This window comes from Ochotona princeps, chromosome 17 (assembly GCF_030435755.1).
Source record: "Ochotona princeps isolate mOchPri1 chromosome 17, mOchPri1.hap1, whole genome shotgun sequence".
NCBI lineage: Eukaryota > Metazoa > Chordata > Mammalia > Lagomorpha > Ochotonidae > Ochotona > Ochotona princeps.
The window spans coordinates 14,629,450-14,641,560 of NC_080848.1; the positions used below are offsets into that span (position 1 = coordinate 14,629,450).

Genomic DNA, 12,111 nt, shown 5'->3' on the forward strand with positions numbered 1-12,111 from the left:
TGTGGATGATGGCCCAAAGCTTTCGGAACCTGCTCCCCTGTGCAAGACCAGAAGAATTCCATGGTTCCTGGCTTCTTAATGGCTCAGTTCTGATCGTTGTGACCACTTGGAGAGTGTTGGGTAGTGAACCAGTGGATGGAAGATCTTTGTCTTTCCTTCTCTCTATAAATCTGGTTAAAAAAAAAAAAAAGCTAGAGTTCCCATTTGCTGGTTCACTTCTGATGTACAGAAAATCCCTGGGCTGGATTGGGCTGAAGCCAAAGACAAGGAACTTAAATCTCCTCACGTCTCCCATGTGGGTTGCAGGAACCCAGTTATTTGAGCCCAGTTATTGGAGCCAGAGCTAAGACTCAAACCCCCGATACACTGATGTGAGCATCTTAACCGTCTGGACCCTTAGGCTAGTTGCTTGCTGCCACCTCTCTTCCTTCCCCTGACTCCCCATTGCTGCTGGGTGTCCAATTCCCATAAAAATATCTGTGTTGAGTGGATGTCTGTAAGAGGAAGAGACTTAGAGATAAATGGTGGTGTACATCTGTTGATATTCCAATCTGCTGTAATTTCATTTCTGATTTTATAAAAAGATTTATTTGTTTATTTTGAAGTTACACAGAGAAATGAATAGGCAGAGAAAGAGGTTTTCCATCACTGGTTCACTCCCCAAATGTTCTCATGACCAGGCCTGGGCCAGGCCAAAGCCAAGAGTCAGGAGCTTCCTATGGAGGCTCACTGTACACCCACACAGGTGCAAGGCCCAGACCCTTTGGTCATTTCCTGCTGCTTTCCCAGTCACATTAGCAGAGAACTGGATCAAAAGTAGAGCTAGCCAGTCTTGGACCAGCATCCATATTGGATGACAACATTGCAGGCAACTGCTTTACCTGCTCTGCCACATTGCCAGCTCCTTTCATTTATAACATATTATTTGAGAGACTTATTTGTTTGTATTGGAAAGATTTAGAGAAGGAGAGACAGAGAAAGATCCGTTGGTTCACTCCCCAAGTGGCTGCAACGGCTGGACCTGAGCCAATCCGAAGCCAGGAGCCAGGATCTTCTTCCAGGTCTCCCACATGAGTGCAGAGTCGCAAGGCTTCAGGCCATGCTCCATTGCTTTCCCAGACCACAAGCAGGGAGCTGGATGGAAAGTGGAGCAGCTGGGATATGCACCAGTACCCTCATGGGATGCCAGTGCATGCAAAGTGAGGACTTTAGCCACTAGTGTTTTCAACATGTATCTGAGTAAAACCGTGACTTCCACAGAAATGAATTCTAGGGGATGGAGGGCACTTATCATCTGGCAGCTTGCTAGAAGCTTTCTTCCAACTCTTATTTACTTGTTTTAAAGTCAGAGTTATAGGGAGAGTTGGTTGCAACAGCACAGACTGTACCAGGCTGACCCCAGGAGCCAGGAACTGATGGATCTCCCAAATAGGTGGCAGGAGCCCACGTACTTGTGTCATCTTCCTTCCACTGTTTTCCCAAGCCATGAGCAGGGAGCTGGATTGTCAGTGGAGTACTCAACCGGTGACTGTGTGGCATGCTAGCATCGCAGACAGTGACTGAAGAGGCTACACTACAACACTGGCCTCATAAACACACTTTTTTCTAAATAAAAGAAGCTTTTCTCTACAATGCAGTATTTGAGTCATTTTATAAGCTAATATATCCTTAACATTGAACAAAACGTATTCTGGAAGGCTCCTTCTGAGTTGGATGGCTGTAAGTGTTCAATGGACTTACATATTTGACCTTTTGTCTCTTCAGTTATAAGTCATATACCTTCACCTTAAGAAGATATGTATTTATGTAAGAGCATTTCAATTTTTTTTTAAGATTTGTGTATTTTTATTAGAAAGATATACAGAGAGGAGAAGAGATGGAGGATGATCTTTTGTCCAGTGATTCACTCCCCAAGTGTCCGCAACGGCCAGAACTGTGCAGGAGCCGAGAACTTCTTTCAGGTCTCCCATGTGGGTGCAGGGTCCCAAGGCTTTGGGCCGTCCTCATCTGCTTTCCCAGGCCACAAGCAGGGAGCTGGATGGGAAGCTCCCATGGGAGCTGCTGGGATTAGAATCAGCCCATATGGGATCCAGGTACATTCAAGGCAAAGCCTTCAGCTGCTAGGTCACCATGCTGGGCCAAGATTTTTTTTTTTTTTTTTTTTTTAAACTGGGAAGACAGATTCACACAGAAGGAGAGAGAGAGAGAGATTTTTCATCTGCCTTCAGTTTCCAAATGGCCATAGAGGAGAGGCCAGAGCCGAGCGATTTGAAGCCAGGAGCCTCTTCCAGGCCTTCATGCAGATGCAGGGTGCCAAGCATTTGGGCTGTGGCCCATATGTGTTTGAAGGTGGGAGGTTAGGCTGTTGCCCTTGTAAAAGCAGTTAGAAATGTCTTTAGAAGGAAAACTATCTTTTAAAATACAGTAAAGTTCAAATTGATTATTGGAATATCACTTAAGATTTTGATTTAGAAAATACAAATATCAGCGTTTTCCACCAATATGGCACATTGTCGATTTGTTGTGTATTCTTTCTTCTTTCTCTTCTCCAGTTGGCCTGATACAGCCACTGTGTTTATATTTGGTGAAGGAAGACTTTTTTTCTCCGAATATTAATCATTTTTATTTGAAAGACAGATTTACAAAGAGAAATATCTTCCATCTGCTGTTTCACTTCCCCAAATTACTGCAACAGCCAGAGGTGAGGTGATCCAAAGCTAGGCGCCAAGAACTTCATCCAGGTCTCCCACATGGGTGCCAGGGCCCAAGGACCTGGGTTATCTTCCACTGCTTTTCCAAGCCACAAGCCAGGAGCTGGATCACAAGTGGAGCATCTGGAACTTGAATGGGCTCCACAAGTGGTTCTGGCATCTGCAGGGAAAGATTAACCTGTTAAGTCATGATTTTGGCCCCAGGAAAATTTTTTTTTAAGGAGAGTAGTGCTCTGGTTGAAGGTACCTCCTTTGGAGTGAATTTAAATAACAGAAATGATCTTAGGGGCCTTAGGGGTCCTGCGGGGTGGCCTAGTGGTGAAAAATCCTCTCTTTGAACTTTCAACGCACCAGGATCCCATATGGGTGCTGGTTCTAATCCTGGCCACCCAGCTTCCCATCCAACTCCCTGCTTGTGGCCTGGGGGCGGGGTGGGGAGGACGCATTAAGGACAGCCCAAAGTCTTGGGATCCTGCACCCATGTGGGAGGCCTGGAAGAGACTCCTGGCTGTAGCACAGCTACAGCCGTTGGCAGTTACTTGGGGAGTGAATCGTTGGGCGGAAGATCTTCCTCTCTGTCTCTCCTCCTCTCTATATATCTGACTTTGCAATAAAAATAAATAAATCTTTCTTTAAGATACTCTTAGTAATTAAGCAGATTTTAAATAGTATTTTTCCCTCCTTACAATAAATCAAGAAGTAAGGTACTTGGATTTAGCTCATTTTATTTTTTTTAAAGAAATTGAGTTTTTTGGAGAAAGCTTGTTTGTATTAGCTGACACTCTGTTGCTATTTGCTTTATTAAAAGTCATCACATTGGGCCCGGCATAGTGGCCTAGCTGCTAAAGTCCTCATCTTGCACGCGCCAGGATCCCATATGGGATCCACTTCCATCCACTTCCCATCCAGCTCCCTGCTTGTGGCCTGGGAAAGCAGTCGAGGATGGCCCAAAGCTTTGGGACTCTGCACCCGCGTGGGAAACCTGGAAGAAGTTCCTGGCTCCTGGCTTTGGATCGGCATAGCACCGGCCGTTGTGCTCATTTGGGGAATGAATCATCGGACGGAAGATCTTTCTGTCTGTCTCTCCTCCTCTCTATATCTGACTTTCCAGTAAAAATAAAATAAATCTTGTAAAGAAAAGTAAGTCATTACATTGTTACTTTGTACAATGAGATTTATCATCCAGAGCAAATGAATAGATTAAGGGGATTTTTTTCTTTTAATGTAGCCTCTCCTATGTATTGTTTGATATCTTTACACACTTGGATTTTTGTCTTGTTTTGTGGTTTGATTAATAAAGTTAAGATATCATTACTTAGCCCAGGCAGAAATGTCACTGTTTATTTTTCCGTGAATTAACTCTTGAATGCCTCATTGTAAGTGGCTTTTTCTCTGGAGTGCTCCTTAAAAAGTTGACTTTGTTGTGTGTATCAGGATAGATGCTCTTGGGCCTGGAACCTTTTCTTTAACAGAAACAAAATTGTAAGGAGGTCCACATAGCACTTTCTGCACTCATGACAGAACTCAAATGTACAAAGTATAGGCACTGATGTTTTAAGGTTATTTTCCAAGCCTCTTAAATATTACTTCTTTGGAGATCTTAAGATCTTTCCCTTAACTATTTTTTTAAATAATTTTTTTTATTGATTACATTGCATTATGTGACACGGTTTTATAGGCACTGTGATTCCCCCCACTCCTCCCCCTCTTAACTATTTTTTAATGAAGCAAACGACTTGATCTCTGTCCAGTTGATCTGCTTGTGTCTTTGAGGTGATTTGAGGGAAAATCCCACCTTGGCCCTGAGTACTGACTTATTGAGAAGAAGGTTTAATGAAAGATTGGAAGTTACAGCTGGTTCTCCCCCTTTAAACTAATTTACATCCGCAACCACCCCTGCATTATGGAAGAGGAGTTTACTCCTGTTCTCAAGTAGCAGTACAACAATTTCACAGCCTGGTGGTGATCAGTTTGAAAACAGCTGCTGTGGCACAAAATGTCCTTCCTCTGCCCTCAGCTGAAGTTGGGGGAGGGACAAAGCCCAATTGTTACTTGACCCCATCCTGTCTGCCTCTTAGAAGGCCTGTTTCCCACCCTGACGGTTGCTGCCTAACAAATGGTGTTTCTTTTTTACAGCGTTATGATCCTGGACTTGTTGTGGTGATGGTAAACTTAGCAGTGGTAATTTTTAATTTTCAGACTGAATTACTCCTTTTGTCATCAGTGCACCAATATGTTAGGCTTCCTTTCTCTGTCGTAGCCTTCATCCTTCTGCTTGGTCTTTTTCATTTTCCTTTCCTTTCCTTACGCAACTTGTCTGATCCTTGTTCATTAAAGGGTAATGTTAAGAAGGGATGTTTCTGTTTGTGTTAGAACTGCCAAAAAAAAAAAAAAATCAGTTACAGCATTAAATTCTAATATTGTCAAAACTTGATTCCCCTCCCCCCCAATGTTATGGGCACTAGCACTTGCTACTGCAATTTATTATAAATAAGTTGAAACAAACTTTGACTGCCTTAGAAGGCAAAAGTACTAATGCAGAGTTTACAAACAGGGGTTTACAGAGGTAATGAATTTGTGCCAAAACTTTATTGATTCTTGTAAAACAAATTCTGCCAGATCCAAAAAAGAACCAAAATAAATTCTTTTGATGTGTCTCAATTTTTATTGGACCATTTGTTTTTTACCAGTAAATCCCTGACTGAGACGTTATGAAAGTGATATTGCACCTAGGAAGTCATTTTTATAACCTGTCTTTAATTTGGTCCTTTTGCTAAAGATTGCAGTCACTGCTTATTTATTATACCATTGGGCATAAGGTAGTAATGTGCTTTCATTTTGTTTTACAGGCAGTCTTTGATAGTATTAAAAGAAGGCTGTATTCTTGAGGGGTTATATTTTTTTCTAACATAAGATGTTCTTTTTTACTTAAACAGGTTTTTTTTTTGTCTGGATAATAATTTCCAGTTATCTCTATTGTTGAAAAAGGCAATGAGATGTTGGTGATAAGGTAAACTTTTGAATTTTTCATTGTGTTTTAAAAGCAAAACCTTAATCCCAACAAATGGAGAGCAACTGTGGATGCAGTGGTTGCTGCTCTCTTGGAAAATGATTCCTTCATTCTTCCATGGTACTAAAACTGTCATGATTGTGACATTTGCTTTAAAAATTTTTTTTTAACTTCAAATTTAGCTTGACAAAAACTTAATTTTTAGCCCAAAGGTATAATATATATGTGTGTGTATTATAACAACAATAAAAACAAAAACTATTGTTTATACCAGCCTGAGTGAAAATGTTGAGGGAAGTAAACATTGTGTTTTTTCACTAAAGGTGTACAACGGATAAGGTAAGTCCTCTTTTCAGTGGGCTTACATCACAATAAACAGCGCCCGTTGTGATGTAAAACAGCTGTGGTAGTAAAGTGCTTGTCTGCCCCATTTTGCTTTGTTTGGCTGGTTATGAGTGGATTAAATATACATTTATTTAAAAAATCTCCAGCATAGATCAATAGTTTAAAGTCAATTTTCTTCGCAACTAGTCCTTTTCACAGCTTACCATTTAAGGCAGTCACTCCAGGAATGGGACTTCAGAGTATCCTTTGTCCCTGAGGGCACATAACTGTTGCTTTCTATGTAAAATTTTCACAACCCCATTTAATTGTAAACAGCTTTTGAAAACACTTCCTCCCCCCAAAAAAAACTAAGCACTTGGAGTTGTAATTATACAATTTTACTATATCATGCTTGAAAATGTTTTTCTATTTAAACATGGCAGTTGAGATTTATTACCATTTTTAAAGTATATGTGGGAGGTTATCCGAGAACAAAGTAATTCATGGTGGGAAGTTAATTGGGGAATCTTTTTTTTTTTTTAAGAAAAAAACTTCTGAAGTTTTTCTTTGCAAACCTCATGGTTCCATTGTTTAGAAGTGCTTTGCATCATTTATTTACTTAGCTTTGCTGTAATAATCTGCAATTATCCCCAAATGGAAGGTCAAAGAATTAGATCAGTTGGGTTTTGACTAGAAACATAAGGTTCTGGTGTAAGCTGTGAGAATGACTTGTGTTTGGTTCACTGTAGCTTTCTGGTCTCTGCACTCCAAGGCAAGATCTCTAACCACCCAAACCCATGTGTAAAGTGAGGTGTTGGGTTGGCTTTGCATTTACCTTGATTCTGTGTTCCTGTTACAGGGAGGACAGATCCCATCCCAATTGTCGTCAAGTATGATGTCATGGGCATGGGTCGTATGGAAATGGAGGTAGGTTGGTCTCGTTTGTCTATTTTGTGGGATATTAAAAATTAATACTAATTCCAAATTGATATGTCAGTGCAAGAAAATAAAATGCAGGAATATTTATCAGATCACATGAAGCTTGAATGTTTTTCCTTGGATAGTTAAGAATATACAAAAAATTCTCAATTATTGCTACCTTTACGGCATATGGGCTGTGGGTAATGTCTCGGTTTCACTGATGCTGGTTTCAATCAGCAATGTTAAAATATTTGCTGTGGTTAAAGGTTTGCCCTTAAACAGTATATGTGGGGATCACCTGTGATACCTACATTTTATGCCCTAAAATACTTTCTCCATTTATTATCAGTTTTTTGGCAGTGAGTATTAAAATCTGTTATCAACAGATGGCCTATAAGGAACTGCCAATATGGAGGAATGAACTATTTTGTGTGCTGTTTTCTCTGCAAGTGATAATAAAACAAGAAGTAGCTGAGCAAGACTGTTTTTATTGTTTCTTTGTTTCTGAGCGATACTGTGGTTTTGCAGTGACTTTTCTGGTAACTGATCTTGGATGCTTTAGGAATGAAGACTAACCGTAGCATTTTTTGTCCAGCTTGATTATGCCGAAGATGCTACTGAGCGACGGCGTGTCCTAGAAGTAGAGAAGGAAGACACAGAGGAGCTGAGGCAGAAGTACAAGGTACCAGCTCAGCCTTGGTGCTTAGCCTTGCTGGGGGCGGTGTGCAGAGTACAGAGGAGATAGACTGCCTGGTGGGAAAGAGGAACTCTGTTCCTGTTAGTGTTGGCTTAAACTTTTGTGTGGTTCGTAGTAAGTTTCCGATTTCTATTCCTTTTCTATATCTTGCCTCTGTACAAAATGTAGAGATATTAATAACTACCTTATAAATGTGCTGAAAAGTCCATTGGAAACCCAGTGCCTCCTGCTACAGTCAAGTCGTAGTACCAGAAAAAATTGGTCGCTTAAGAGGCTGTTAGAGTGTGGTGCCAATTGATAAGTTTTCCTTTTTTTGTTTTTTTTAAAACATGAAGTATTTTTTTGAAAAAAAATTTTTTAAGAACTTTTTTTGTTCATTATCATTTAAATTCAATTTTAAAGCAAGGTTTGTCTTAGCCAATGGGAGTATTAAAGTTATTCTTCTAATATTTTTCTTTTTTAAAACTTTTGTCTGCTTTCATATTATTTGAAAAAGACTGAAGTGCTGATTTATTTCAAAGATACCTGCATTTGGGCCCGGTGGCGTGGCCTAGCAGCTAAAGTCCAGGTCTTGAATGCGCCGGGATCCCATATGGGTGCCGGTTCTAATCCCGGCAGCTCCACTTCCCATCCAGCTCCCTGCTTGTGGCCTGGAAAAGCAGTCTAGGATGACGGCCCAATGCATTGGGACACTGCACCCGTGTGGGAGACATGGAGGAAGTTCCTGGCTCCTGGCTTGGGATTGGCACAGCACCGGCTGTTGCGCTCACTTGAGAATGAATCATCGGACGGGAGATCTTCCTCTCTGTATATCTGACTTTGTAATAATAACAATAACAATAATAATAATAATAATAATAATAATAATAAATACCTGCATTCGATAGGATTGGACCAGGCCAAAGCCAGGAGCCAAAAACTCAATCCATGTGATTGGCAGAGGTCCAAATTCTGAAGCCTCTGCCTGCTCTGTTCCCCAGGATGTGCATGAACAGGAAGCTAGCATGGAAGCAAAGCCCCGTCTTGAGCCCAGGCACTCCCATACGGCATGTGGATCTCCCAAGCAGTAGCCTACCACTTTGTCAGATGCCTACCCTGGCTTTTGTGGTTGCTTGTTGTTTTTAAGAACATGTTTTAATAAGTTAGCTTTCAAAGAGCCGCATCAAGAAACGTGCCTTTCAAGATGTGGAATGTGCCCAATTTGTACTATCAATATGTAAAGTAGAATATTAAAAATAGGCTTCTTTGAGAGTATTATATGGAAACTTACTTAATTGTAGTATTTAAAGCTGGGAAGAAAGAAAAGGGTTTTAGTTTTTAAAATCCATAACAAGAGGTAAAGCCATCCTTCACAGTTGTGATTCACACAGGGAGCTATACATGACCTTGTCCCACAGCTTGGGGCCAGTGCCAGCATCCAAAACAAACACCAATTCAAGTCCTGGCTGCTCCACTTCCATTCCAGGTTTTGTTTTTGTTTTTTAAGATTTATTTTTATTCTTGTTGTAAAGTCAGATATACAGAGAGGAAGATCTTCCATCCAATGATTCACTCCCCAAGTGACTGCAATGGCCAGTGCTACGCTGATCCGAAGCCAGGAACTTCCTCCAGGTCTCCCATGCAGGTGCAGGTTCCTGAGGCTTTGGGCCATCCTCGACTGCTTTCCCAGGCCACAAGCAGGGAGCTGGATGGGAAGGGGTTGCGTGTTCAAGGTGAGGACTTCAGCTGCTAGGCCATGGCACCGGGCCCTCCAGCTCCTTGTTAATGTGCCTCAGAAAAGAGCAGAGGGTGGCTAAGGTCCTTGCATCCCTGTACCAACGCTGAAGACCTGGAAGAAGCTCCTGATTTGTACCAGCTCTGATCTAACCATTGGAGTCTTTTTTCTTTTTTAAAGATTTATTTGGTTTTACTGGTCAGACTAAGAAAGATCTTCAGCCTGCTGATTGACTCCTCACATGGTTGTAATGGCTGGAGCTGAGCTCCATCTGAAGCTGGGAACCAGTAGCTTCTTCTAGGCCATCCTCCGCTGCTTTCCCAAACCTCAAGCAGGGAGCTAGATGGGAAATGGAATAGCTGGGACATGAACCAGCACCCATATGGGATCATTGGCGCTTGTAGCCTGAGGATTAGACTGAATCATCGTGCCAGCCCCCGTTTATGAAGTGAACGGCAGATGGAAGATCTGTCTTCTCTCTCTGTAACTCTACCCTTCAAATAAATAGATAAAATAAATAAATACATCTTTTAAAATAATTTAAATTTTAAAAGTCTCAGACTGTTTTGAATTGCTTATAAATTTGGTCTGTATATTTTGATTTCTCTAAATTGGTGAAGACAGGGCCTAGCGCCATGGCCTAGTGGCTAAAGTCCTTACCTTGCACGCGCCAGGATCCGATATGGGTGCCGGTTCTTGTCCTGGCTGTTCCACTTTCCGTTCAGCTCACTGCTTATGGCCTGGGAAAGCAGTATAGGGATGGCCCAAAGTCTTGGGACCCTGCACCCATGTGGAAGACCGGGAAATGATTCCTGACTCCTGGCTTCAGGTTGTTCTGGCCATTGCAGCCACTTGGGGAGTGAGCCAGCAGATGGAAAATCTTTCTGCCTATAAATCTGACTTTCCAATAAAATAAATAAATAAGCAAACAAACAAATAGATCTTTTTAAGAAATGAAGACAATAATAATAATATTTTTGAAGACAATGAAATAATACCCTATGTAGCACAGTGTAGCACAGTGAGTTGAGCCAGGTTCAAGTCCCAGCTTCTCTACTTCTGATCTAGCTTTTGCTAATGTGCCTGGGAGGCAGTAGACTGTAGCCCAAGTGCTTAAGCCCTTATCCCATCTCTGGTTATTGTGGTTATTTGGAGAATGAACCAACAGATGGAGGGGCTCACTTTCTCTGTCACTCCCCCTAACCCGCCCTTCCCTCTCTGTCACACTACTATTCAAATTAAAAAATCATTGTTCCTTTTTTTTTCCTATAAGAAAGGAGTGATATAGTGATATACCAACCTGAGGCCATGAAAGAATCAGTATTGTCAGTCTTGGAAATCAAGGATTTGTTAGTTTTGTTAAGATTGTGTACATGTTAGATTTATTTGTTTGCTTGCTTGCTTAAGAAAGAGATACAATGCCTGCTATGACTTCCAATTGTATTTCCTGCATAGGTGACAGTAAGCCTGCTTCCCTAAGCGCATGAGCAGAAAGTAGAATAATTAGAACTTAATCCAGGCACACCAATAGGGGAAGCAGGTGTCTTAAGTGGCAACTCACTTGCTACACTAACCACCCACCTGTATCTTAGCACTTCAGAATCATAAAGCACTTCCCACTTGGGATTTGAGATGCAGGTTTCCTGGAGAGTTTACACATACCTGAAGGTGAGATTTTAAAGTGACCCAGACTGGGGCTGTTACAAGTGCTTGATAGAAACAACTGGAATTATTAAAAGAAACTTAGGGTACATGGAATGTAAAGTGAACAGTCATAAAGATTAGAATACTAGAGGGCCCGGCGGCATGGTCTAGTGGCTAAAATCCCAGCCTTGAACGCGCCGGGATCCCATATGGGCACCAGTTCTAGTCCCGACAGCTCCACTTCCCATCCAGCTCCCTGCTTGTGGCCTGGGAAAGCAGTCGAGGATGGCTCAAACCTTTGGGACCCTGCATCCACGTGGGAGACCTGGAAGAGGTTCCTGGTTCCTGGCTTTGGATCAGCGCAGCACCGGCCGTTGCGATCATTTGGGGAATGAATCATCAGACGGAAGATCTTCCTCTCTGTCTCTCCTCCTCTCTGTATATCTGACTTTGTAATAAAAATAAATAAATCTTAAAAAAGATTAGAATACTAGAAGGAAGAAATGAGGCAAAAGCAGTATTTGAGGAGGTAATAGCTAAGATTTTTTTCAGCACTTATAAAAGAGACTAAAATACTACAGTATGAGAACCTAGAGTCTCAAACTGGTGAAATAGACATGCTTTTGTAGACGCATTCTTTTGTAACAGAATATTTAAATCACAGACGTCTTAAAAGCACTCCATTGAAAGTGATTTTCTGTAATAGAAATACAGCTTGCTTGCTTCTCAAAAGCTGCCTTCTGGAAGCCAGAATGCAGTGGAATGATACAGGCAGAGTATTTGCAAGCCTAGGGCTAATTTACATGTACAGCGGTTTTTGCAGAATGAAGGCTAATAAAGACAACTCCACACAAATGGGAACTATGAGAATTTACTGAGAGAATAACAAAGGATGTACTTCAGAGAGAAAATGATCACAGAAATAAGGTTTGAGGCAGTAGAATAAAAAGAAGATAGGAAATAAAGATTAAGTAAATGTAAAGCATTGTGTAAAAATTTCTTACAGAAGTTGAGAAGGGGAACTAGCATGACATGTGGTGTAAAACTATTACTTATAATGCTGGTATCTCACGTGAGTGCCAGTTAAGGT

At 41.4% G+C, this 12,111-nt stretch overlaps 1 protein-coding gene across 5 annotated transcripts in view; it reads left to right on the forward strand.

Annotated features, from left to right (window-relative positions):
• Positions 1–12,111, forward strand: part of GPATCH8 (G-patch domain containing 8) — a 76,123-nt gene that overhangs the window by 40,913 nt on the left and 23,099 nt on the right. For 4 of the 5 annotated variants that reach the window (XM_058676659.1, XM_058676660.1, XM_058676663.1 and 1 more), the window contains 2 exons: positions 6,905–6,972; positions 7,562–7,648. In XM_058676659.1, coding sequence (XP_058532642.1) covers positions 6,905–6,972; positions 7,562–7,648 — 155 coding nt within the window. Of the gene's footprint in view, positions 1–4,847; positions 4,893–6,904; positions 6,973–7,561; positions 7,649–12,111 lie in introns of all 5 variants that reach the window. The other variant, XM_058676662.1, reaches the window with a different exon arrangement.